This window comes from Notechis scutatus, chromosome 3 (assembly GCF_049901735.1).
Source record: "Notechis scutatus isolate UNSWTSFEM ecotype Mainland chromosome 3, rNotScu1.2, whole genome shotgun sequence".
Taxonomy (NCBI): Eukaryota; Metazoa; Chordata; class Lepidosauria; order Squamata; family Elapidae; genus Notechis; species Notechis scutatus.
The window spans coordinates 46,548,155-46,573,524 of record NC_142011.1 but is presented as its reverse complement, the minus strand read 5'-3'; the positions used below and the strand labels follow the sequence as shown (position 1 = coordinate 46,573,524).

At 36.2% G+C, this 25,370-nt stretch overlaps 1 protein-coding gene across 15 annotated transcripts in view; it reads left to right on the top strand.

Annotated features, from left to right (window-relative positions):
- Nucleotides 1-25,370, top strand: part of NFASC (neurofascin) — a 173,558-nt gene that overhangs the window by 52,989 nt on the left and 95,199 nt on the right. For all 15 annotated transcript variants that reach the window (XM_087959681.1, XM_087959697.1, XM_087959682.1 and 12 more), the window contains exons 2-3: nucleotides 1,012-1,078; nucleotides 17,323-17,512. In XM_087959681.1, the coding sequence (XP_087815807.1) occupies nucleotides 17,419-17,512 (94 nt within the window). In that variant the 5' untranslated portion in view covers nucleotides 1,012-1,078; nucleotides 17,323-17,418. The remainder of the gene's footprint in view (nucleotides 1-1,011; nucleotides 1,079-17,322; nucleotides 17,513-25,370) is intronic.

Sequence of the window (25,370 nt, the reverse complement as noted above, 5' to 3'; positions counted from 1 at the left end):
AGCACCTTTCGGACAACCATGACCTGGATGACTGAAAATCGCCATAGACAAATTCACGATTGATTTAAATGAGAAGATTCCTCTAGTACCACTTGAGGAGGACAAAGAATGAATCCAGCTGGGTACAGCCTTTATTAGGGCTTATCTTGTGATTAAAAGAGTAGAAAGAAGCTCCTCCTTTGCTCTTATATCTTTGGAGGGTTAGCAGCCCTGTTTTGAGCAATCCAGTGTCTTGTTATAGGGAGATTCTTCAGGACAGCTGTGAGGACTATTCTAGGTATCAATCAGATAATGCTGCTCTGAGTTGGACTTTGGTTGGACAAGTACAATGGAAATGGCATAGACACAATGTTACTCAGTTATCTGGGAAGAGGTTAGACGTCAGGAATTTGACAGGGTCCTTGGTACTGGGAGTTTTGTCACCTGTGCTCAGGATCCATGCCTCCACTCCCTGGCTGGTACAGGCATCTTGGAAGGTGACATGGGATGGGTCTAAGTAGTGACTAAGGCCTCCCTATAGGAGTGGGTGGTTCTACATGCCTTGCAATTGTCCATCCTTGGTTCTAGCAGCATTTGAACAGTTTCAATCTTTTGTCCAGACTGCAATTTTCCTTTTTTTTAGTAAGGGGAGAAATAAGTGACTTTAATGTGGGATGTCTCAAGACATACTTCTACCATTCCCATTTAACATCTGCATAAAACTAGACTTGTTCTGCTAATGATAGATTGGAATTCTGGTCACATCAGAGAATAATGTTAAAATGGAATTGGGCAAATGTCTCCTCTTCTTCTACACTAAATACCTAGAGAATTCGTTACTTCATGCTTCAAAATATGAGGTTCAAAAGTGTCTGAAGGTTAAAGAAAGCAACATGAAATATTAAAAATATAAATAGTTAAAATCTCTAGAATCGTCCTTGCATTCATTCTAAAAGGGTTTGCTCTAAAGTTGAACAGATTTATGAGCAGTCCATTAATTTTTTTCTTGATTTATCCCCTCTTGTTCTATAGGCTGTTCAGTATTAAATCAGGACTAAGACAGAAGCATTTAATCAGTATCCAGAACCATAGTATTCAGGTAAGACATTTACTATATACACTGTGCATGGGGTTGTGAATGGGTAGCAATAAAATCAGACTAAATGCCAACAAGATGGAGTAGCTGTTTGTCTGAAAACAATCATTATCGTGATCCTGTTGATAACTTTGGAAGGGGGTTCTGCAATTTGAAATGTTCTCCCTGGACTTATAGGTCTTCCTGGATCACCAGGGGGAGCCATGTCCAGAGGAATCACAGTATCCTAGCAACAGTGATTCATCATTTCATCACCACATGGTTCAACTATTATATTATGTTCTCAATGTGAGAGCCTCTGAAAATAGGGAATTATATTATAAAATATAAATATTATATTCTGCAAAGCTTTTAAAATGGTGCCGTTTTGAGATTGATTTTGAATGCTGTTATGAGTTTATATGATGACCACAGTCCTATCTAAGTTTGCTACGTATATCTTGATTACCTGAATTGAAAAGGAGAAGGAAGAAGGATCTTAAGCTATTTAATAGGCAATTTTGTATGGCCAAATTAAACCTAAGCTTCATATTATTGAGGGATGACAGGTGCAGGGATGGGTATTTGAATTCAACTGAGTTATACTCTGTAGCTTATCATTAAATTAATTTCCTGACCCTTGCTATAGTAAGTCATATTATTACCAGAATGATTTTAATGGCCCCACCGAGGGATGGGATTCAAATTTTTTAACAACCGGTTCTGTGGGTGTGGCTTAGTTGGTGGGCATGGCTTGGTGGTCATGTGACTAGCTGGGCGTGGCCAACTCAATATCATTCTCATCGAGGCACGCATCTCCTCATCTGGCCTCTCATGACTGTGGGGATGCTGCAACAGTCATAAGTGTGAAAAATGGTCATAAGTCACTTTTTTCAGTGCCACTGTAACTTTGAGACAGGAAGTCTAGTCCTGCCAAGAATGTAATAAGGGTTAACAGAGAGGCAGTTTCTGTAAGCAACACCAGAATGTTTCCTTCCTGCCTTCCTTACAGGATTAGGCCAGTAATTTCTTCTAACAACCGGTTCTCTGAACTGCTTAGAATGTTAACAACCGGTTCTAGCGAATAGGTGCGAACTGGTAGAATCCCACCCCTGGCCCCACCCCTCTAATAAGGTAGCTCTCTTGTTTACCTATGCTGGATCACGGAGCAGCAGTAGCAACTGTAGGAGGAAACATAGTTGAAATACTGCATTTTTCATCAACTTCACTGTTGCTCAGTTTGATTTCCTAAGCTGTTTCTTTGTGTATGTATCAAGGAAAAAAAGCATACATACATGCATGCATGCATGCATACATATATATTCATTCACCCAGGTATAATTGTCATGCTGTTCCCTTTTGATATAAGTTATGCAAAGTGAAAAAAGAGTAAAAAGATAATAATCCAAAAGTTATCTCACAAGGATAGAAAAAAGGAAACAAATCTAATTCTACTGATACCATTTACTAACCCTTTCTATACTTTTGTGCACATGCAAGCCTTCCTTGCTTATCCATATACCACTTCTTACATTTAGTTAGTAGGCAGAAAAAAGATTCTACCAAATTAAATATGAGAAATATTTTCATTATCTTGATTCAGAAAGTATTGGCCAAGTTCACTACATTTGTAATAAGAAATTTACTAGAGGTCCATTACAGTCTGATGTATTTGAAAGTAACTGGTGCAAATTATTTGAATAATTAATGTCCCAGTATCACATGCAAATTATTTGAATAATTAATATTATTCAATATTACAATTTTGATATGCATGTCAGTTAGGCAAAAATGTTTCCAAGTCCTTCTAGTCCTTGAAAAGTGTAAAATAAAAAAGTCTGTAAATGATATTTTCACACCAAAATGAACTGAAATCAGTGTGTCGCTATACTACAAGGGAAAAATAGGATTAGTGAAAGTTATCTAAAATTATAATAAACAGGTCCAAAGTTAAAGAGATAGCAAGTATGGTTTTTTTTACTATATAACAAAAACAGTATGCATTGACCATATTATCGTGATCAGGAAGGCTGGATGTCACAAGTATTTAATTCCAGCTACATATATGTAAACTTAGTAAAGGATTTTATTAGCAAAATTCCAGCAACCATATGTATAAATTTTCTTAAATATATATCAAGAAAAGAAATGGAGAGAATGAAAATGGCATCTTTAAGATAGACACACACACACTCACTCACACACACACACACAACACTTACAGCAAGAAATCTTATGGTATAAGATAATTGAAGCTGATTTTTTTTCTCACTTTTATAACAAAAATGTTCAGTTTCCTAATAATTATATATAATTAATGCTATAGTAGGCTGAATTTGCCATTTTTGCTTTGCAAGCTAAGAGAAGGCAAAAGCATATATCTTGGAGGTGGGGTTGTTTCTGTTAGATCAGGGGTGGGCAAACTTTTTGGCTCGGGGGCCGCATTCACTTTTAAAATTTGACAGGCGGGCCGGGTCAGCACAAGATTTTTGGGAATCGCCCCCTTCTTCTCCTCCTTCCCCTCCCCTCGGAGGCCCCTGAGTCAGGAGTTGCTACTGCCGGCACGGCTCACGCGGCTCCAGTCCCACATTGCCTCGGGAAGGGAAAGGCAAAAGGAAGAGCCGCGGCGGTGCTTTGCAACGGCAGCAGCGGCACCGGAGGTTCAGGCTCAGCGGCTCCTGGTTTTGCCTTTCCCTTCCCAAGGCAACGCGGGACTGGAGCAGCGCGAGCTGCGCGGCGTAGCAACTCCTGACAGCTCCCAGCCGGACACCTGAGCAGAGCCGGGCAGAACTGCCTGTTGCTGCTGCGGGCGCTGCTGCGGGCGTCTGGTTGCCCAAGTAAAGAACCGCACCAGCTCAGGGCAACTGTGAGGAGCAAGAGGGGAGAGGCAGAGAAGGAGGCAGAGAAGGAGGAGAGCACCTGGCCAGTTGGGGAGGCTTCTTGTGCTGCGAAGAGGCGGCTAATGATCTCCGGCTCCACTCTGCTTCTCCAACATCCGGCGCCGCCTGTTCTGTGCGCCGGCTGCTCGGACTTGCTGGGCCTGACACAGAACAGGGCGGCGCCGGATGTTGGAGAAGCAGAGCGGAGCCGGAGATCATGCCGCCTCTTCGCAGCACAAGAAGAACAGGGTGGTGCCGGACCATTGGAGAAGCGGAGCAAAGCTGGAGATTAGTAGCTGCCTCTTTGGCGCAGAAAGCTTCCCCCAACCAGCCGGCTGGTCTCCTCCTTCTCTGCCTGTTTGTTCTGTATGGCCGAGGAGGAGACCACCTGAGAAGCACGCTGCCAGGCGGGGCCACGCGGCGCAGGGCAACACGCCACCGCCCAGCCCTGGCGAGGAAAGCAGTGGGCGTTCCCGGGTGGTGGCCTTGGCCCCGCTAGCAGGAAGCGGCTGCCCAGCTCCGTGTTGTGTGTGCAATTTTGGCGCTGGCGCGGGTCTCTTTGGCCGGCCCCAATTTTTTTTTCAGAGGGGAATTTTTTTTTCAGAGGCGGGCCGTATTAAAATGACCAACGGGCCGGATGTGTCCATGGGCCGTGGTTTGCCCACCCCTGTGTTAGATGGTTTGCTTCCATGTTCATTGTCTCTTCCACATAAACTATAATTAATTGGCTCAATACATACAATTAAACTATAAACCAGGGTGGCCAGGGGGAATAGACCAAATTAAGCCAAAACCTAATAAATTGCTTTTTAAGACTTAGTGTGTTGGACAAATGCAATCCTTAAAACTTATAGGATACCCATCCAATTCATTTTTCTTCTATATCAGTGTTTTGTGTTGATCTGGCTAGGACACAGAATTTGAATGCAGTTGAAAATATTCATGAGGGTTTTTTTTATTTTAGCAGTACAGTTTGTGTATTTTCTAGCATTGTTGTTTTTCAACTTTTTATTAGTCTGTCTTCAGCCATCACTTGGTATCCTTGGCTGCAGGGTTTGTTGCAGACCAACAGCTACAGTGCTCTTGAGATGCTGAATTAGTTCACAGATTTTCAAGTCTGCTGACGTTTCTCCTCTTCCATTCTTCCCCCCACCCTGACAATTGAATGTGCGCCCTTTCATTGATGGTGTTTTGTCTGCATATGTTAGCAACAGATCCATATGTTCAGCACCCCCAATAGATGTTTGGGTGGATGGCTATGATGAAAGTATGAAAACTACCGAAGCTTCAGATTTGAGAGGAAGGGCCATTATATCAATTCTGAAATCCTTATTAAAATGCAGCTGGTAGTGAGTCAGAATTTAAATCAGAAAAAGATATTATCAAAAGATCGATATGGATTTGTTTTGTTTTCAACTAACTTCAAGCATGTACATTATCATCCCTCTCTAATATCCTGCTGAATCTTTCCTTCTACAAAACTCTTCAGTCATAAAGATTCTGTTCAGTAGGCAATCTGACAAATGTAAATTGCAGACTCTTGGATATCAGCAATTTTGCTTGGAGAAAGTTGGATTTTTTAGAAATACCCTGCTATTGGAGGGTGGACAAATTGGGCTGTCTTATGGGACCATTTCACCCTCATCAAAGGACTTCTGCATAAATTAAACATTTCCAATCAACTTTTAATAACCTCTCCACCATACCAGACTGATTAAGTGCAAGCAGCTGAAAAATTCAAAAAGTATTTCACTTCATTCGTATTCTAAATTCTGTTTTTAGTTTCTCCTTATAAATTATAAGCATAGTTCTTTTTCATCCCTTGCTTAGTCCTAGATTAAAAAGTAGTCCTGTTTTTCAAACATGCCTATTTATATTTTAAATGCCTCAAATGAGTAGGTGGTCTTGAAAGCTCTCAAATATGTCTAATGGAAGAAAAATATTTGTTTTTTCTAGTTTATTTATCTAATTTAATGATAATATTGTTCTTAGTGGCATGGACCTATTAAATGTAAATGTAAGGAATTGTGATGACCCGTAGTCTCTCAAAATAACCCAACACTCAAAACATACATTAAAGTCTGGTAAGGGCTTCAACTTAAAACTTCACTGTTTTATTAGGCACAGTTTAAAGTCACAAAAGTAAATAATGAGGCAAACAGAAAACCAAAACAAACCTCATTGATGAGAGTTCCGAAGCAAGCCAAGATAACTAATCATAAACTCCAGGTAAATAACCGAGAAAAGTCCATGGGAAGAACACCAGCAAAGATAAACCTATTCCAAGGTGAACACTAAATTGACTCCTGCAAATTCGAACTGCGCAGTTGCAAACTTATATATCTCCTCTTGAGTAGACCTTGCTTTTCCCTGATCCTCTCCCTCCCTGCGTGACCTAGGATGGATAGGGGATGGGCCTGGATCCTCCTCTGATTGCTCAGCCGGCCTCTGCCCTTCCCTAGCCTTCTCCACCACCTCTGGAGCCACACTCCCACTCCCTGTTGGTTGTTCCTCCTCTTCCTCAGAGTTAGTCTCCACCAGGGGCATGACAGGAATAATGTTATTTATGTATCATATTTATATGGCCACCCATCTCACAAAAACATGAGTTTGGTGAAGTGGTTAAAGTGCTGGCCTAGAAATAGGAGACTGAATTCTAGTCTGACCTTAGAGATGAAATCTGGCACTCCCAAATCAGCTCACAGGGTTGTTGTGGGAAAAACATGAAGAGTAAAGAATATTATATATTGGTTGCCTTGAGTTATTTAAAAATAATAATAAAAGTGGAATAATTTAAAAAAAACTATTGTATCCCGGAAACTGGAGGAAAAGAAATGAGCCTGCAAGGATTGAAGACATTACAATTATAACTTGTCCAGAATACAAAAAAGAATAACTGGGCAGGGTAAATCTATGCACATTTTACTTGAAAGACATACTATATTCAGTGAGTCAATTACTAACTGGATTATAGTTTGAGACTGTACTGTATGTTTCTTCTTTTAAATCCAATATTTTTAACAGAAATATGAGCTAATTAAATCTCTAAACCCAAAGTCTGGAATATGATTTTATTATATTTTTATAGCATTGGCAGAAGTTATTTTGTTTTTGTTTTTGAAAAGCACCATGAAAAAAAGTAGGCACTCTGCTTCTGTATAGTACATCAAATGGTAAGCTGTATTTCTACTGTTACACAGTATACATCGTGCCCATGCCTTTAGATACTATTTATAAATAAAAAGATGGACAGTCCACAATCATAATCCATTTACCTTTCTTGAAAAAGGAATTCTGCCAAACAGTTGAGGTGTCCAATATCTTCCAATATCTATTCCTAAGTGACGATACAGATTAATAATCAGCTGATTTTATAAGAATCAGCCTACAGGAAAATTGCTAAAAGTCATTTCTGCAAATGGCCATCTCTTGCATAATGTTCTTCCTGTGCAGTGGATCCCCCTTGATTTGCATTCAGTGCTAGGTTAAGGGATATTATGGATGAACATTTAGTAGTCATGATGTGGATAAGAGTCTTTTCTTTATTCATCAATCATCCAAACTGCAGCATTTTAAAACCATTGTGAGTGAAGGCCTGTGTTTGCCTACAAGGCAAAAAAAATAAATGCAGAGGCAGCAGTTTTAAAGTGAATCTTTCCAGGGACCAATTTGAAAAATTCTTTCCCATCACCTATTTAGTTCTTGGCCATGAACTGCAGATGTTCTTTGAACACAGTTACAGCAACCAGGTTGTAATCTTTGCAATGCTCCAGAAATTGTTTCGGATAGCTATAATGCCTGGACTGAAAGAAAACTGTGACAAATTACTTTTGTATTGCTGAACACAGAAAAGGACATGGTCTGTGCAGCTACCACTTATCAAGATCAGTTCAAAGGATGCTTTATGATATAGATACATACAGCTTGTTTTCCTTTTTCAGATGACTAAAATTCACATTTCTTCTTTTATTTATGGTGGAAAAATATAAGCTCTTACACTTACTCATCTCCCCGGTATATCAAAGCAAGTGGGCAGGTGGTGTTTCAACTTAGAATTTAAGAAATATTAAACTGGGTTCAATAGCAAAACGATTTTCATGATGTACCCACAGATCTCATATTCTAAACATCTATATATTATCTTTATAATCTGGCCAATATATCTATTTTATCACACTTCCTTTTGAACACACCATTTTATTGTTCGTAACATTTCTGAATTCTAAAGGATTGAGGTTGCTAGTAATGTATCCTTTTTTCTTGTTCTATATTGCTATGGGGAAAATACAATGGTGTCTTTTTTATTAAAATTACCTATAATAGCTCTAAACCAATTAAAGGAGAATATTTTGTTGAGAAGGCCTACCAAATATTCATAAGACTACAGGATAATACAGTATAAAAACAATATTGTCTTCATTTGTGTTTAACTGGAGGCTTGATAGCATCTCTTTGGAGTGCTTTAATTCTGACTGTTACTTTAAGGAAACAGTATTTAAAGAAATACAAAAATTGAGAAGTTATGAAATGAGGTGAAATGTAATGGCAGCAGTGTTTTTTATGCTAGAATCTGTCAACATGGGAATCACAAAAAGCTTCACTGAGTTTTGCTGTGCCCAAAATAAATTTAATTTATTTTGGTTTCCTTCAGCAATTCGCTCTTGAGATGTGCTCCCTGATTCAGCTATTCCTCAGCATAGGCAAACATTCTTATTCTTTTCTATCTTCTGACTTTGATCCCTAGATGACAGCATTCTGGAGGACTTGATGAAAGGCACAATGATTAGGATAGAGTATGCTGAGTTTTGGATAGGAATTGTGTTGTATTGTTGCTAAATCTATTGAATCTTACTTCTGGCTCTTGGGATGTTACTTTTGAGAATCATGATAGGGAACATTAGGCCAGATATGGTACTTTTGTAGGAAATACATTACTAAATGAAAAGGCTTGTAATTTATTGATCAGGGCTACTAAATGTGATCTACAAAAATCTAGATGGCCACTAAATGGCACCAAAAATACTGAATAATATCAACATCTAGCTATTGTCCTGATTCTTGTAATTCAGATTTAATAACTTTAATATTGCTTCCTGCATAAAGTTCTTGAACATTTGGACTTTTTAATATATGGCATTAGTTTATAAGTATCACTGATTCTGATATATTTGTATAACTTTCCAGTGTTTAAAATCAGTTAATGAAACTTTAATAAAAGCAACTAGAAAGATTTACAAATATAAAGTTAAGAAAAATCTAAGTATATCTACTATATTTTGTTCTTGCGTGGATTTTGTCACTTCACAGACTATATAAATACTCTGTCAGACCTGCTCCAATCTGATCTCTTAGGAAAGAAAGACCCTCAATTCCATTTGGTTGAAGAGATAGGTTCTAAAGATGCTGGCTGCAGTAAAGTCAGGCTAGAACTAAATTTCCCATGCTAAAAGGATACAAAATATTTCCCCTCATCCAATCTCTCCCCCCATGACCAGTCCATCTTCAGCCAATGAAAATTTGCCTAGTTGTTTTGAGAACGCTGAGATGTGTTCAGTAATCTACATTGCTTCTACGGGTATTCTAGGGGGCGTGCATAAGCGCACCAACGTGCCTACAGTCCCTTTCCTATTGTTTCTCTTATTCTTCTTTTATTTTTCTTATATGTATCCATTTCATGTATTCACAACTATGTATACACTTACACTTATTATCTTGTAAAAAATAAATAAATAAAATAAATAAATATATGGTCTTGAGCAGAAGTGGGATTCAAATTTTTTACCAACCGGTTCTGTGGGTGAGGCTTAGGTGGTAGGCGTGGCTTAGGTGGTGGGCATGCTTAGGTGGTGGTCGTGGCTTGGTGATCATGACTGGGTGGACATGGCTTAGTGGTCATGTTATTGGCTGGGTGTGGCCAACTCAACATCACTCACATCGAGGCACGCATCTCCTTGCCTGGCCTCTCAAGACTGTGGGGATGCTGCAACAGTCATAAGTGTGATAAATGGTCATAAGTCACTTTTTTCAGTGCCATTGTAACTTTGAATGGTGACTCCACACAAGCAAAGTACCAGCAAAGGAAGGGGAAAAAACTCCAGAGATGTTCCTGAGACAGGAAGTCTGGTCCTGCCAAGAATGTAATAAGGGTTAATGGAGAGGCAGTTTCTGTAAGCAACACCAGAATGTTTCCTTCCTGCCTTCCTTACAGGATTAGGCCAGTAATTTCTTCTAACAACTGGTTCTCTGAACTGTTTAGAATGTTAACAACCGGTTCTAGCGAATAGGTAGAATCCCATCTCTGGCCTTGAGTGCTGGCACAAACTGGTTTGGAATTTCTCTGTTCTTCATCAAACTGTCACTTCCTCACTCCCCTCTATTTTCCAGCATATGGTAATACATGTTTATTGCCCATTTGTTCTTTTCCTCATGCAGGATGCCAGCAAGGTGCCAAGTCAAAGATGACAGACTTGATATCAATGCTCAAAAAATATATTTGTTAACTTCCATAAACAGTTTAGGTCCAGGTCATCTTTAAACATAACACAACAGCTCACCTGCATCATAGGATCTGATACATAGGATTCTTCTGTGTATGTCAATACAATGGAGATCACTTGATGATACAAAAACCGGTCTCTTCTATGATACCTCCTAAATAATGAAAGTTAAAATTGAACTTTCTCTTATGTCATTCTTCAGAAAAGAACATTTATTTAGGAAGCATATGTTTCAGCAAATAATAGCCTTTATCCAGTGTCTGTTTCTTCTGTCTATTATTTCTCTTTATATAAGTGAGAAACATGTTCATGAACATAAACATGAATTAACTTTGAAGTTAATGGGTTTCATTCTAGTTAGCAGTCTTCAGTGATGAATGAGCACTAAAATTCAGGATGTAAAATCTTATATGAAATAAATACATTTTTAAAAATAAAACTTTATATGCTGAAAATATAAAGTAATTGTAAATATATCACAACCATAAATAAGTATCATGACTCTTTTATCAGATACCTTCCATATAAATCAAAAGACTAATTCCTAAGCAAAGTATTCTGCTAACATCAGAAATTTCAAGAAAAAGGATAGTCTATTCTTGACACAGTAGTAATTTAGGACATCCATTATGGCTTTCTTGTTTAAGACTGTCACAGTATGTAGAGAGAGCAGGCAAAGCCAAGATAACATCTGTCTACCATTCGAGTCAGTCATATCAACAGGTGTCAGCTCTTCAAAGGTGACCAGACTGTGAAGCCAAAGTTACTCGTGTTAATAACCACTTTTATCATAAAGTTACAGTATCATAATCTTGCAAGTCTCAATGTGCCTTTCCCTCCCATTCTTTTTTCTTCAAGAGAACTAGGGTGGGTCAAGCCTGAAATACTTTCTCAGATTACATTTCTGCCTTGGACTCAAATTTCTTTTATCTGACATTTTCTTTTTAAAAGGCACGTGAATTAAACTTGTTTACTTTGACCTGTAATTTCCTGAACTTTATCTTCTTCTGGCCTTTTAATCAGGATAAAGGGTTTGATGGATAAGTACAACACAGGGATTACTTTAGGGGGCAATAAATGTAGCAGGTGGAGATGCTTGCACTTGAGGAATCAAAAGCTTCCAATAGGAGACTGGGGAAAAGGTTTTGTGAAAAACTCCAATTGGATCTCCATCTTTATTGCTGAAGTCCTGGTATCCAGAAGGACCAAAACACTTTTCTTTTGTAACCAGCAGTTTACACCAGGTGGTTGGCCCAGCAAAGAGGGTGGCCTGGATCTTGGCTTGGGCACAAAGGGTACAGAGACTTTATGTGGTCCAGGATAATATTACAGGATCCAATCGTTGGTCACTGGGATCAGAGATTTATTCTTCCAAGCTTTCATTCTTGTGCTGGAGCCCATCCTCAGGAAATTTCTCAATCACCAAAATTTGTGCCCTGGACTGTTCTATGCATAATATTTATGTGGTGCCTGGTTGTGCATAGCTTTTAGTTGTTGTCTGGAGAGTTGATGGCCAGCTATTAAATTGTTGATTGTTGTTTCCCTGTGTCGCTATGCCCTTGGCTCCTATGTATCTGGTAAAACTGGTGGTAAATCAGGCATTCCTGTTGATTGACAAGGACCTGTTTCCCAGGCTTCAATCATTTACAGAGACTCTTCTATTTTCTTCAGCAGTCACCACAAGAAGGTGCCCAGGTCATGTAATTTGGCACTTAAGGAAGTTGTAGTTATTCCTGCCACATATGAAAAGGTTCTGTGAAAACACCTATAGGAATCTTGATATTTTTTTGCAAATGAGCTGAAACTGACTGCCTTAGGATGATCAGTCCAAGCAAATATTTCATCTAAATAATTTGACATTAATGGATAAAAGGGAAATGCCATATATCTTCTGATAGCATGGAACACAGTGTTCCTTGGAACACGATTTGCCTTCCCTGAATAGTTTCCATGTTAGTGATGAAATATTTAATTGCTTTCAGCAGTGCATCCATTAATCATGCTTGATAAAAAGGAATATATTTATCACACACACACACACACACACACACACACATGAATCACTGCAGTTGTTAAGTTAGTAACATGGTTGTTAAGTGTAAGATATCTATATATATAAAAGCGAAATACCACTCACACATCATCACATAATCTCCAGAACTGTAAAGCCTACATACTTGAAATTTGGCATATATGTTCCTCTTGGCTTCTAGGTGCTCATTAAGAAAGGATTTTTCGAAATGACAATCAAAGCATTCGTATTTCATATATTATTATTAACACACTCTGATGCTAAGGAGTTCTACTTCCCCTCCCCACCTGAAAATAAATCTGTTCCAAATGCAAAACTCAAGTAGAGGAGAGGAGTTTATTTCAGTTTGTTTTAGTTTCACAGACCAAGCAGCTTTAGTACAGAACAGTTGAGCTAACCCATGCCCAGGCTCCTTGCTGTCTCCTTCTTGGTCACACAGCGAATATTATTTCAGTTTTCAAAAAGCCCTCAACTCTCTCACACACTGACAGGACGCTAGCCAGATGAATACCGATGGATGCTGGTAGGCAGAGGCAGAATTCCCCCCCCCCTTATTTTCCTTCCCAAAAACGAATCCCGACAACATAGTTTCACAGGTATCGAGCTTGTGTGTGTGTGTGTGTGTGTGTGTGTGTGTGTGTAATATTTTATATATATATATATTACAATTTTTATTTTAAAAATATTTTGTTTTTGTTCCATTTAAACAAAGCTACCACAATATAGGGCAAATTAAGAGAATTATCAGATAGTCAAACTCAAATGTCTATGATGACTTTAAAGCAAAAGAAATAACCTCCCAAAAATTATTGTTACACAAAAATCTGTGAATCATGGGAAAATGTAGAGAGGAAAGGAAGCTGAATGACATGGGCATAGTTGAAAGATTATGCTTCTTGTCAGTGACACTTTAAGTATGCCTTTAAATCTTTCATTTTCTTTGTAATATAAATGATTTAACAGTGCACCTCATTACTTGCAATGTGATGAAGAACCTCCTTCAGGACTATTTTTGTTGTTCAATCACTTGTAATTATATGAATAAAACCCATGAAGCAGCTTTACAAAGTGTCTTTGTGGGAGCATTAGCATCTGGTATTTTACTGTTCCTCCTGCAAATGTAAATAAAGATTAAATGCTTAATTGCTACCTAAAATGTCCTAATGGCTTTCAATAGCTGATTGAAATTGTTCTCTGCTGCAAGATACTTAATGTCTCTAAATTTGTCAAGAGGATGTTCTCGTGCTCTTCTATCCATCTTCCTTTTGCTGTTGCTTTTTAACCTCATATTTGCAAAGATATCAGAGAGACCTTTTAGTCACTCTTTATGCAGGTAGTTCTCATCTTACAACAGTTTGTTTAATGATTGTTTGCAGTTACAATGGCACTGAACAAAGTGTCTTATGACCATCTTATGACCGTTTTTCACACTTGCAACCATTGTAGCATCCCCATGTCATGTGATCAAAATTCAGATTCTTGGCAATTGACTCATATTTATGATGGTTGCGGTGTCCCAGGGTCATGTGATTGCCTTTAGCAACCTTCTAACAAGCAAAGTCAATGGGGGAGCCAGATTCATTAACAACCATGTTACTAACTTAACAACTACAGTGATTCACTTAGCAACTGTGGCAAGATAGGTTGTAAAATGGGGCAAAACTTATTGTGATTACAATATGTGCCACCCATTCAGTACATGTCCCAAAGCTGACAGTAACCAAATAGACAGTATGTCTTAGATGGGACCATCACGCTTATTAATTCCATTTTGTACACCACTATTCTATCAAGAATTTTTAGCAATTTGAGCCCTTGAGTAGAGTAGGTCTATAAGTGAGATTCCCAACCTAGTTCTGATTGATATTCTGGCATTTCCTTTGCCAAGCTGCCTGGGGCCAACTATTACAAAAATCTGGCTAGCTTTCTTGGATCTGACACAAGACAAGATTTATGAACAATACAAAATGGAAGAAGGAACCAATGCAGCAATTTGACTTTTAGGAAGATTCTGCAATTTTTATTTATTCAATAAACAGAACACAGAACAGGCCTGAGAAGTTCTAATAGGCTGAGAACTACTCTATTACTTTGATTTCCAAATGTGGCATGTCACTTCTTTCATCCTATATGTTTTTCGTTATTTTTAGAAATGAGTTATAGTAAAAATCCAATACTATGCTATCATTATCTCGTAGCAAATGGCCCATTCCCTATTAGGATTTCTCTATTGGCATAGCTACCCCCAACCTTTTGCTTTTACCATAAGCCTAAATTTATTTAGCATTCTATCTTTTTTTCTGAAGATAATAACTTTGTGATTAAATCAGTTCATATATATGTCCCTTCTCATTCTTGGCTCAGTTGAAAGCTGTTTATGCAGATCCAGGAGATTCCTACACTGTTTCATTTGTGGATGAGTCTGTTGAAAAGTTGTGAATTTATATGTCCAACATCCTATTTTTGAAGACATTTTCAACTTTCCTGCTATTCCATTGATCTGATAATTTCTCCCTGTGGAATCTCATTAGTACTTTAAAGTTTATTAAATGGGTTCTCCTAAAATGTGGTTTGTATATTAGTCCATCCTTCAATTTCTTTTTCTGTAGTACCTTGGATCCCATGATTACGTCTTCATAAAATTCACACTAAATTTCCCTCTTAATATTTTTTTTTGTTATTGCTTAGTTTCAGATCTGGGACAGTCGACCCCTTTGTCTCTTCTTTAACCTTCTAGAAAAGAAGAAAGTCTGCAAGATGACTAAGAATATCTGCTTAATTAAATTACCACATTATTACTATGTCTCTATTCCCTGAAAGTTTTGTAATATTGTCCAGGAAGGAATTATTCATATTCATATTTATTATTATATCCATATTAATTATTCTACTTGGCTTGGTGGCCTGTAGGACCACTGCCCCACCAAATAGTAATACTTGGTTGTTCCTGCTTCCTTTTTATCTAACTTCTCTCAACTGCACAATATCCTAAATCTCAAAGCCTCTGACTTTCCTGTGGTACTCTAAAAAAATCACATTGCAAAATTGCCAGTGAGATACTATTTCAGTTGTTAAAGAATGATGGTCAAAATGTGTGATTTTTTGAAAAAAACATATTTTCCACTAATCAAAGAATGTAGCAATATGTTCAGAGATTTTGTTATTGTTTTCAATAATACTGATTTACTGATAATATTATAGTAGTACTATATATTTATTAATAAACTAGTGATTATTGTTAAGGATAAAATATCAGGCAGGTATATCACTCCTGAGCAGCATCTTAATGATTATGAAAAGGATTCTTGCTCCTGGTTATTATGTGTGCTTTTTTAGATTGATTGCATTATCAGCATCTTTGTAGAACGCTATCACTTTTGCATTACTAAGGTTGTGGGTAGAATTTCAGACTCAGGAACAGTAAAGGTCAGGACAGTGTGGGCTGTGTCCTGATTCAATGTCAACTGTGGGCAAATAGCACTGTGTGTGTCTCCTGACTACAAACTACCCACTCGCACAAGCATGGCAGCAAATTACTCTTAGGAAAAGGGTGAATTGCCTACTTATAAGAAGATGTCAGCGCAGCTGGTAGCACTTAAATTTCTCTGTTTTGGAGAGTCTACATTTGCACCTAGTTTAATGTTAATGTTTTCACAAATAAGCTGGCAACATTTGTTTCATCCAGCAAAAGAGCCTTCTTTCAGTACTTCTCAGACCTCAAGCAGCATACTAATTATTGCTGCCTATCCTGTATGCTGCATCCCAAGCAATCAACAAGTTGGTTCCTGGGGGTGAAATATTTGCAGAGGTAGCATTCTTGTTCTTAAATAACAAAGCAGTTCTGGAAATTGGAAAAGAATGGAGGGGGAATAATCTTCTAACAGTATCTGTTTGGCCACTGAAACTTGTTCCTATTCCCATTTACAAGTAGTCCTCATTTAGCAACTGCCTTGTATAGTGACAATTCACAAATATAATGGCAATAAATGGTAATAAAATTATTTCCCAACCTATACAGTATTTAGGATAATAAAAGCCTTCAGTTTGAAACTGATTAAGGTCTGATCAGTTTCAGGCAGCAGTTGCTAGCTGACCAGAAGGTTCTAATCAATTAAGACAGGGAAGTGAACTTGTTAACTTGCATTGGCATTTTTAGGAACATACTAAGCTCTGAAGAAAAATCAGTGCAGGAAAAGATAACTTGCTTGCACAATCTCTGTCTATTGAGGAGGCAAAAAAAAGTTGAGCTGCATATTTGCAAAAACTATGGAGGTGTTATTTCAGATCATTTGTTCTTCCTCATTCTTGCTACTGGTAATAATACTACTTTTTTTTTTTACAAAAAAAAACCAATTCTTTAAGAGTGGAATACTAGGAGAGATGGTAGATGGGATAAGTTCATGGAGTTTTTGAAAGAAAGCTCTACTGAAATTAGTGTGAATGTTCTCTCTTGAGTGTGGCCTGTGCACAGCCTTACACAAAAACGATTCTCCCTTTCTCTTTCCTATTAACATCATTAGTGATATCATTTTCATTTATTCAAAAAAAATGACCAATTGTATAGTGCAGTACCTCTATACACAAGTGCCGTATCTTGGGCTAAAGGAATTGTTTAAAAACTCTGCATATAAGAGTGAATTTAAATACTAAACATATCTGCCCCTACTTAAGTTTTTTTAAAGAAAGAACATTCAAGATAACCGGATGCTGTCATCTGAATTATCCTAGGCCAAGAAAGTACCTGATTGTGTAGTTTGTTCTCGTTTGTCTCATTCCAGCGAAAATTTAGGAAAAAATGAAGCCTATATGAATTTTAATGCAATAGTGGCTTACTAATTCTTCTTTCTTTCTTTTTTTTAGTAATTCAAAACACCTTGGTATACTTCAGCAGTAAAGGCACCACTTTGCTTTTTTTGGAGGAAATTGAGGACATAGAACCTTAGCCAAATATTCAACATGGTAATTCAAAAGTATCTCCTAACCTATATGGTCGTGGTGCTCGCTTCATATCTTCATAACCTCATCAGAGCCATTGAAGTCCCACGGGATCGTAAGTTCACTGATTTATATTTTATCAATTCATCTTCATCAAGCTTCTCAGTCATGTTTTCATGAATCACCTAGCAAGGAAGAGCAATGATCTTGAGAAGAGTTGAAATCATAATCATCTACCATTAAGTAGTCACTAAGATTTCAATATAAATGAACCCAATCATAGATTTATAAAGATAACTTAGGATATTCTTAGTATACTACTGCACCATTGCTTAGATGTTTTTCTTCCTCAAGGTATAGTATAGTTCAAGGTGTAGTGTTAATTTCCTCAAATAAAATAAATGGGAGATTTAGAAATCTCATCAAAAGCAGTTCAGAGTTTCATGGAATCCATACATCACTGGACCTGTCTTAGTTCTGATCTAACTCAACACATATAATGAAGCATACTCTTGCTTTGTTTTGTACTAGTCAAGATGAAGGTGACCAGCAGTTATCAGTATTCAAATGAATTCAGTTCCATCTTTAGAATGATACCAAACAGGGCTTTGAGATATAGCCTTTTTTGAGAAAGAAGATACAGTATTTTAAAGAGCTCTCCTCTCAGAAACCAATGTAGTCTAGAATATTATCAGAAAACCTAGCACACGTTTCTCCTCTGAGCTAGAAGATGATGGTAAAGCTTATCCTTTAGCTAGGGGGTCCTGGAAATTAGGGTCAGCATCAGAATCATCTGCTGCATTCTGAAAGGTACAAGTGCTGAAGTTCATAAGAAACTTCAACTGTAAATATATTTTCTGAGGTATGTTAAATTGACACCATCCATACATGCTGACACTTGCATTAAAAACTGTATGATTTCATTAGTCCTGTGTTGACTTCTGGCACATTTTAATTTTGCCTTTGTTTTCTTAATTGGCTTTAGGTTATTTATAAACAAGATGTGAACCCTGATAAAATATGGGAGCTAATTTATATATATGGACATTGATTGAAACTAGATGGCAATGTATTTTGGGTTTCTGCATATAATCTCCATGTTTTGGTTGTGTAGACCAATTCCTAGAATTCTCAGTACTGGCTATGCTAGCTGAGAAATTCTTGGAAATGAAATTCTCACATCTCTGGGGCATCAAGATTAGGAAACGCTAATATAGCATGATTGCTCCATTCCATTTCCTATTTCAATATACCATTGTTTGTGAGAGCTGAAATATTTAATGATCAACACAGTATGCCAAAAATGGTTCGGAGTGAGGGATGATCTCTGAGGTTATGTAAAATCTAGGTTATGTAAAATTAAGCCTTTTAGCAGGCTCCTCATCTTGAACAGTTTATGTTGCAAGTAGGTACAAACCCACCCTCTCTTTGCCACAATTATTGAATCCAAACTGAGAAAAAGTAATATTAACTGATTTTTCCATCCCTAGATGGAACACTAAGATTTTATTTGGACTGCTTTTTGTTCTAATCTTGACATCTGCACTATTATATCCTAGCTCAGATTTTATATTCAGAAAGAATATTATACTCAGAAAGAATATTCAAAATATTTTTCATGTTTCCTCAGTATTAAATTTTCAAGAATTCTGTGTTTCTTCATTCCCCTTAAGATCTGAGGTAACTCCTAGAGCCATAACCCATTGTATTTGACTACAACGAGCTGGGGAATAACAATCTTATCAATTGGAATATTAATTTATGAAATAATTTTAAATACATATATATAATATCATCTATCAAAATAATATTTAATGCAAATATAATGTACATAATAAACTACACTATGTTGGGATGTGCTTCTCCTTTTCTTCCTGTCTTCTGTCTTTTGTGTGTGGTAATAGAATATTTGTAGAGTTGGTTGCACTAGCTGTTTTAGTGTCTGAGCTTGGAGATTGATAGAAATTCTGACCAGGAACCATTTCTCTACCTGGAATCAGCTCATCCTCTTGGGGTTCCCTGTTCTTGTGAAGAAGACTTAGGACCAGAGATGTTGTTTCTCAGTGACAGTTCCTGTATGATGAAACAACCATTCTCTAGTAGTTAGATTAGCCCCTTTTCTTTTATCTTACAAAGATAAAAAATAATACAATCTAAAAAATGAAAATGAAAAGTAAAAAGTACAGAAAAGAAAAAAAAAGAACGTTGTAAAAGAAAAAGAAACTAATTTATAAATAAATGGCTCCCCTTCTTCTCAAGTATAAACCATTTAATAATTTATCACTTTTTCTTCAAATACAAGAAATGAGCTCTTCTTCCCATATTCTATGTGTTATCATAAAGCCTTGACATTTCAGTTCTAATCAGCAAGTTTGTTAAGGATTACCACAGATAATAACAAAGCTATGTTTAACTCTGAGCAAGTAAACCAATTTTAAATTTCTTCCTTTTAGTTTTAATAAGCTTGATCTTTGATCCCTCCAAATAATGTCTTTGAATTTTATTTCATTTTTTCTTTGTCTTGCAAAAGTTTTCAAACTTTTAAGAAACCTGTTTTATAAATTCAGTATCAGAAAATTATCCAGGTCACTGTCTTGTTTTTTGTATTATTAAGATATCAGCCAATTTCTTTTATATATCTGGAGTAGCATCTTTTTCCATATCATTCTTGTAGCCTGTTATTTTTAAATCCACTTTTGAAACAGTCTCAATCTTGTTAGGTAAAACTTGTATTATTCTGCTAATAATTCAAGGGAACTCACCCAGTACTGTAAAACCTGTCAACCCCAAAGTGTCCTAATAGCTGAAAAGCAACTAACAAGCAATTTTTGAAAGTAATTAGAAAAGGAAGTATGTGACCCAATGCCCTTTAGAAGGTAGGAAACATAGTTTGAGCAAACATGGCTATACACTCATTTCCCGGAGCTCTAAACCCATTAGAGACTACTGTCTTTGGTCTCCTCATGAGAAGCAACTATAAATTGCGAGCAATTTCTTCTCCTTATCCAGTGAGGAATTATGAAGACTGGCTATTTCTTCAACCACTGTTGTTGGCTTCACTTTTAACAAAGCCATATTCAGTTCACCATTTCTTACACAGAAGTCCCAAACAAGCCTTCTACCTCAATTTAACTCATTGCAAAAACACTTATTATGAGGGTTGTGCATTGCTTCCATTTCAGTGATGTAGGAACTTGCAAGTAGACAAGGCTATTTCAATGAAATACCAACAGATGCTACAATGTTTTAATTGTACATGTATAATTGTACATTAATTATACATTAATTATTATAATGATACTAAGGTGATATTTGTTCATAGAAGTGCCACAGTTGTAGCTCTAAAATGGCACAGGCTATTGAAAATAATTAACTGTTGAAATACACTAACATGGAAAAATTACTACTGAAATATAACTGTCTAGCCAATAAATGAGACTTCTTCCTCTTTCCCTCTCTAGCTTTTTATTTTAGCAATACTTCAACAGCACTATACTTCAACAGTATTATTTTTCAAAGTTTTATACTTTAAACTTCTTTTTACTACAATAAATGTCACAAGCCAAAATGCTTATACATGCTGCTTTGTAGCCACCTAAGTTAATTGAAGCCTCTGTTATAACAACCGTATATAGGCTAAAACGTTTAATTCAGTAGGATGAAAGTTTCTGTAGTTTTATTTTTCTCAATGGGATTTATTCTCCACTGAGAACGAGTAGGATTGCTCTGCAATACAATTCTAAACATGTTCACTCAGAAGTAGGTTTCTCTCTGTGATTAATAGACATGCTTCCTAAGGAATGGATTTACATTGCAGCCTTAAATTTTGATCAGATGCATTAGACAACGTGGACCTATAAAATATTGCCACTCCCATGGACTAATGTCACAAAATCAACCATTAATAATGCACATCCCTATGATTCCATTTCATGCAGACCATAACCTAGTTTCAGGAAAGGAGGGCACTGAAAAGATGGAGAAGGAAGTGGCAAATACATAGGAAAAAATGGTAAACTGCAAGAATGAAATATAATATTGTGGAATCAAAGAGATGGGATTGGTGTAAAAAAGAAAAGAAGTAGTCCATATTGATTTTAGTCCCAGCCATTTTTGACTCTAGACCCAAATATGCAAGCATGTATACAATACATATATTTATTTATTTATACTGATTTATATGGATTCCCATCTCAATAATGTGGTTCTAGGTGGCTAAAACAATTAAAGTATAATAGAAATATATGCCGTATAAAAAAAATGAAAGCGACCATTTCCAACCAATAGTCAAAGCACCATTCAGCAATAGTGGGGGGTGATTAAATACTCCCCTGGCCCTTATCATTGGGAAAACAGCCAGATCTTCAAGGCTCTGCAAAATGTTCAGTAGGTGTCTAGAGGCAGGCACAGTCATAGAAAAGCATACCTCCTGGATCCTGCCCTATGATAATTCCTAATAAATGGGACCCACATGCCTCTCTTGCCCAACTTGATGAGCAGATATAAAAAATTAAGAGTGAGCCAGTCCCTCAAAAAGTCTGGCATCTTATGATTCTCCACATATGATCCTCCACAAGAAAAAAAAATGCTTCCCTGGACATGTATAAAATTCTGATTTTATTAATAAGAAAAAGATGGATTTACTTTTATTGGTTTTACCTAAAGATTAAGTATTTTCTGTTCTTTGTGCTGCCAACCAGTGGGAAGCTTTTTACTAAATCACTAATCACTAAAACACTACTGAATTAATGTTGTTTAATCCATAGAGAATATATATAGGAAATGATGATTAAGAAAGGCCCATAATTTTGGGGGGATGAAAAATGTCATTAAGAAACATGAGAAAAATAACACTGGTTTATTATTGAAAAAACACATCTAAAATTACTTGTGGCTTGTTTCTCATCAATCGTGTTTTCATGATTCCATATTTATCAAAGAGAGGGGAAGGATGCCTATTTTAATTCATAACATTGACTTTTTCACGATTTCAGTTGCATATTTTAAGTACAATTTACTTTCCTTTGGAACTGTGCTAATGTATAAGAGATTCTCTTTTATGTAAAAAAAAAAAAAAAAAACAGTATCTTCTAATGGATTAAGTAAGACTCCTTAGAATCTGATCCCAGATTGAAAAAAACTAAGTAACATAAAAGGTATTATTGTTTGCATTATTTTCATATAAGTTGCAAATATGTCATGGGGCATCCGCTTTATCATAAGGACGTTTATTCATCAATTTTATTTCATATTGATGTGCTGATTTTATTAATATAAAACAATTTTATCTAAAACAATTTAAAAAAAACAATACTTCATAAAGTGATATAAATCAAGTTTTAATAAGCTACTGCCTGCATGCATATTTCTCTTTTTTTCAGATTTTCACTGCTCATTGAATTTGTTCAGGATTTTGTTCCTGAGCTTATAGTAGCTATCAGGCAACATGTGATTCCATTAAAAGTACCACTTTCATTTATCCAGAGTCTTCATGAGGCAGAGATGTTTTGTTTTAGAGCAGCATGTTGAATGCTTGTGATGGATCTTTCAGTGTGAAGACCTGACTCTACCACCTCACATAGGCTCCCAGAGTGGTGTGCAATCCTGGGGATTTTTAAAACCTTGAAGGTGTCCGTCCCCGCACACATCTTTTAACTTTTTCTATCTTTGTTTCTTACTTGGCTCCCATTTTACTGATGTATTGTATTTTTACGTGGTTTTATGCTTTTAGCTGTAAGCTGCCTGGGGCCATTCTGAAAGTGATATGGCTGGTACTTAAACTTGATAAATAAATAAATGAAAATATAAATAAATAAATTGATGCATTACATATATTCAGGAAAAAGGGTACCCAATAAATTCTGAATGTAAACATTAATTGTGAAGACCTGAATCCTAAATAGTGACCAAAAATAGCTTTGATTCAATTTCAAAATATACTTTTGGTGACTTTGCTGTGCAGGGGGGAGCCCTCTTCCCATATTTTTTCACTGTTTTTCGGTGATGGTTGCTTTAGGACAGATTAATTTATAATCCCCCCTTTTAATCAATCCTCTTGGTTCAGGTTCAAATAACCTTCCCCAAACAAAATTAAACAGGAACAACCATGATTTAAGATTAAACAACCAGACTGCGTTGATTTAGTGACATTTTGGCAAGTTTGCTAGAAAATAGATATTAATATGGACTGTATGCATGATTAAAATGACTGGACAAAAGTTATAACATAGCAACTACTTGGAAGCATTGATTATAATCACAGAATTTTAGGATAGAGTGAATCAGAAACTGGTCATCCCAAATCAGTGGAAGGCATTAAGGAACATGACAAACATCTGTTTTACCCAGCTGGACCCATTTCAAAGATTTTCTTTCTTTTCTCACTTTGGTGACATCAGGCTCCACCGTGTGCTTTTCCTTCATGCAAGCTGCCAGAGAATTGGATTTTTAATCTTCCTTTTATTTAACAGAGAAAGTGCTTGGTCTCTCTTAGTCCTCTCATGTCCGCTCATTGTCCATGGCAGAGACTTAGCTAATTAATTCATCTCCTTTTTGTAAGCTTGAAAGGCTCCAGGTTTTATAAATTGAGCAGGTGGTGTATAAATAGTCACAGCTGCTGTGGGTTTATGATAACTGTGCAAATTGCTAACTTTCCAGGCAAATGATCTCTTTTTCTCTGACCCCAGAAGCTTCCCTCCTTCATGGAGATTAGCATTGCATACAGGTGTGGTGTAGGGATATGATTTAAGGAATATTTCTACCATTGAAAATAGAGTATCAGATCTGCATATTCAACTGTGGAATCAGAAAACTTGTTGATTTTAGAAGGCATTTGTTATATAGCAAATTATATTTTAATAAACAAACAAAAGGATTTTGGGATGACAAGATATACATTACTTCATAGGAATTTTTAAAATGGGAATATGGATTGATGTATGGTGTAAATAACTGAATAAGTAGCCAGAAATAAGCCTTATTTCTTTTTTTTTTTTTTAATAAAGTTTTATTTGGGTTTTCACACACAAAATACAAGTAAAACATCTTTTTTGAAAATAGCATGGTCCCGGGTTGAACTTCTTTATACAGACACAAAACTCAATTTCATGCTCCGTCTTGTATTCTATTCCATATCTTATACTATTTTACATTTTCTATATAGTTTTTCCCCTCTTTTAATTTTCTCAATTTTATTTTGATTATCTCATCTCAATTCAAATCATTATATTTATACTTTTGTCTGTTCTGTTTCAATTTCATATTATCTTTTCTCATTAAACAAATTTTCTCCTGTAGTTACTAATTGGAGTATGACACCTTTATATCTTTTAATTACATCCATTCAATTCTTATTTAAACTTCAATATATACCTTAAGTTTATGACCTTCAATATAATACATAATACATAACTTCCAATCGAATTCTGCTTAGCACATTCTTATAATACACACTATATTCTTAAAAAAAAAAAAGAAAGATTGTAAATATATGTAATTATAAACCGTCATTCCATTCCAGTTCAGTTCTATCATTAATAATCATTAAAATCTTAACATATTTAACACTTCTTTTCAATTAAACATCATACTTCCTTAAAAACACATATAATCTCCATAATTAATTTTTCCCTTATTTCTCTTCACATACTTTTTATAAATCATTAAATATACCTTTTGTTACATTTATTTATTGACAAGCGTTCCACTGAATTACGATAGCTATTTTATCAGACATTTTAATCATACATTGTTTCATATTTTCTAAAATTATTTCTGCTTCTAATATAACCATACTATCTTATGTACCTTTGCAGAATCCCTTTTTCCATTAAGTTTTCACCCATTATCTCTAAATAGGCCCTGTTTCTCTATATTTTGCTTCTGTCCTTTATAACTTCTTTTCCTTTCTTTCTTCCCTCTCATCTTCTCCCTCCCCTTTTTACCCCCTTGTCTCTCTACTTCTAATTCTCTCT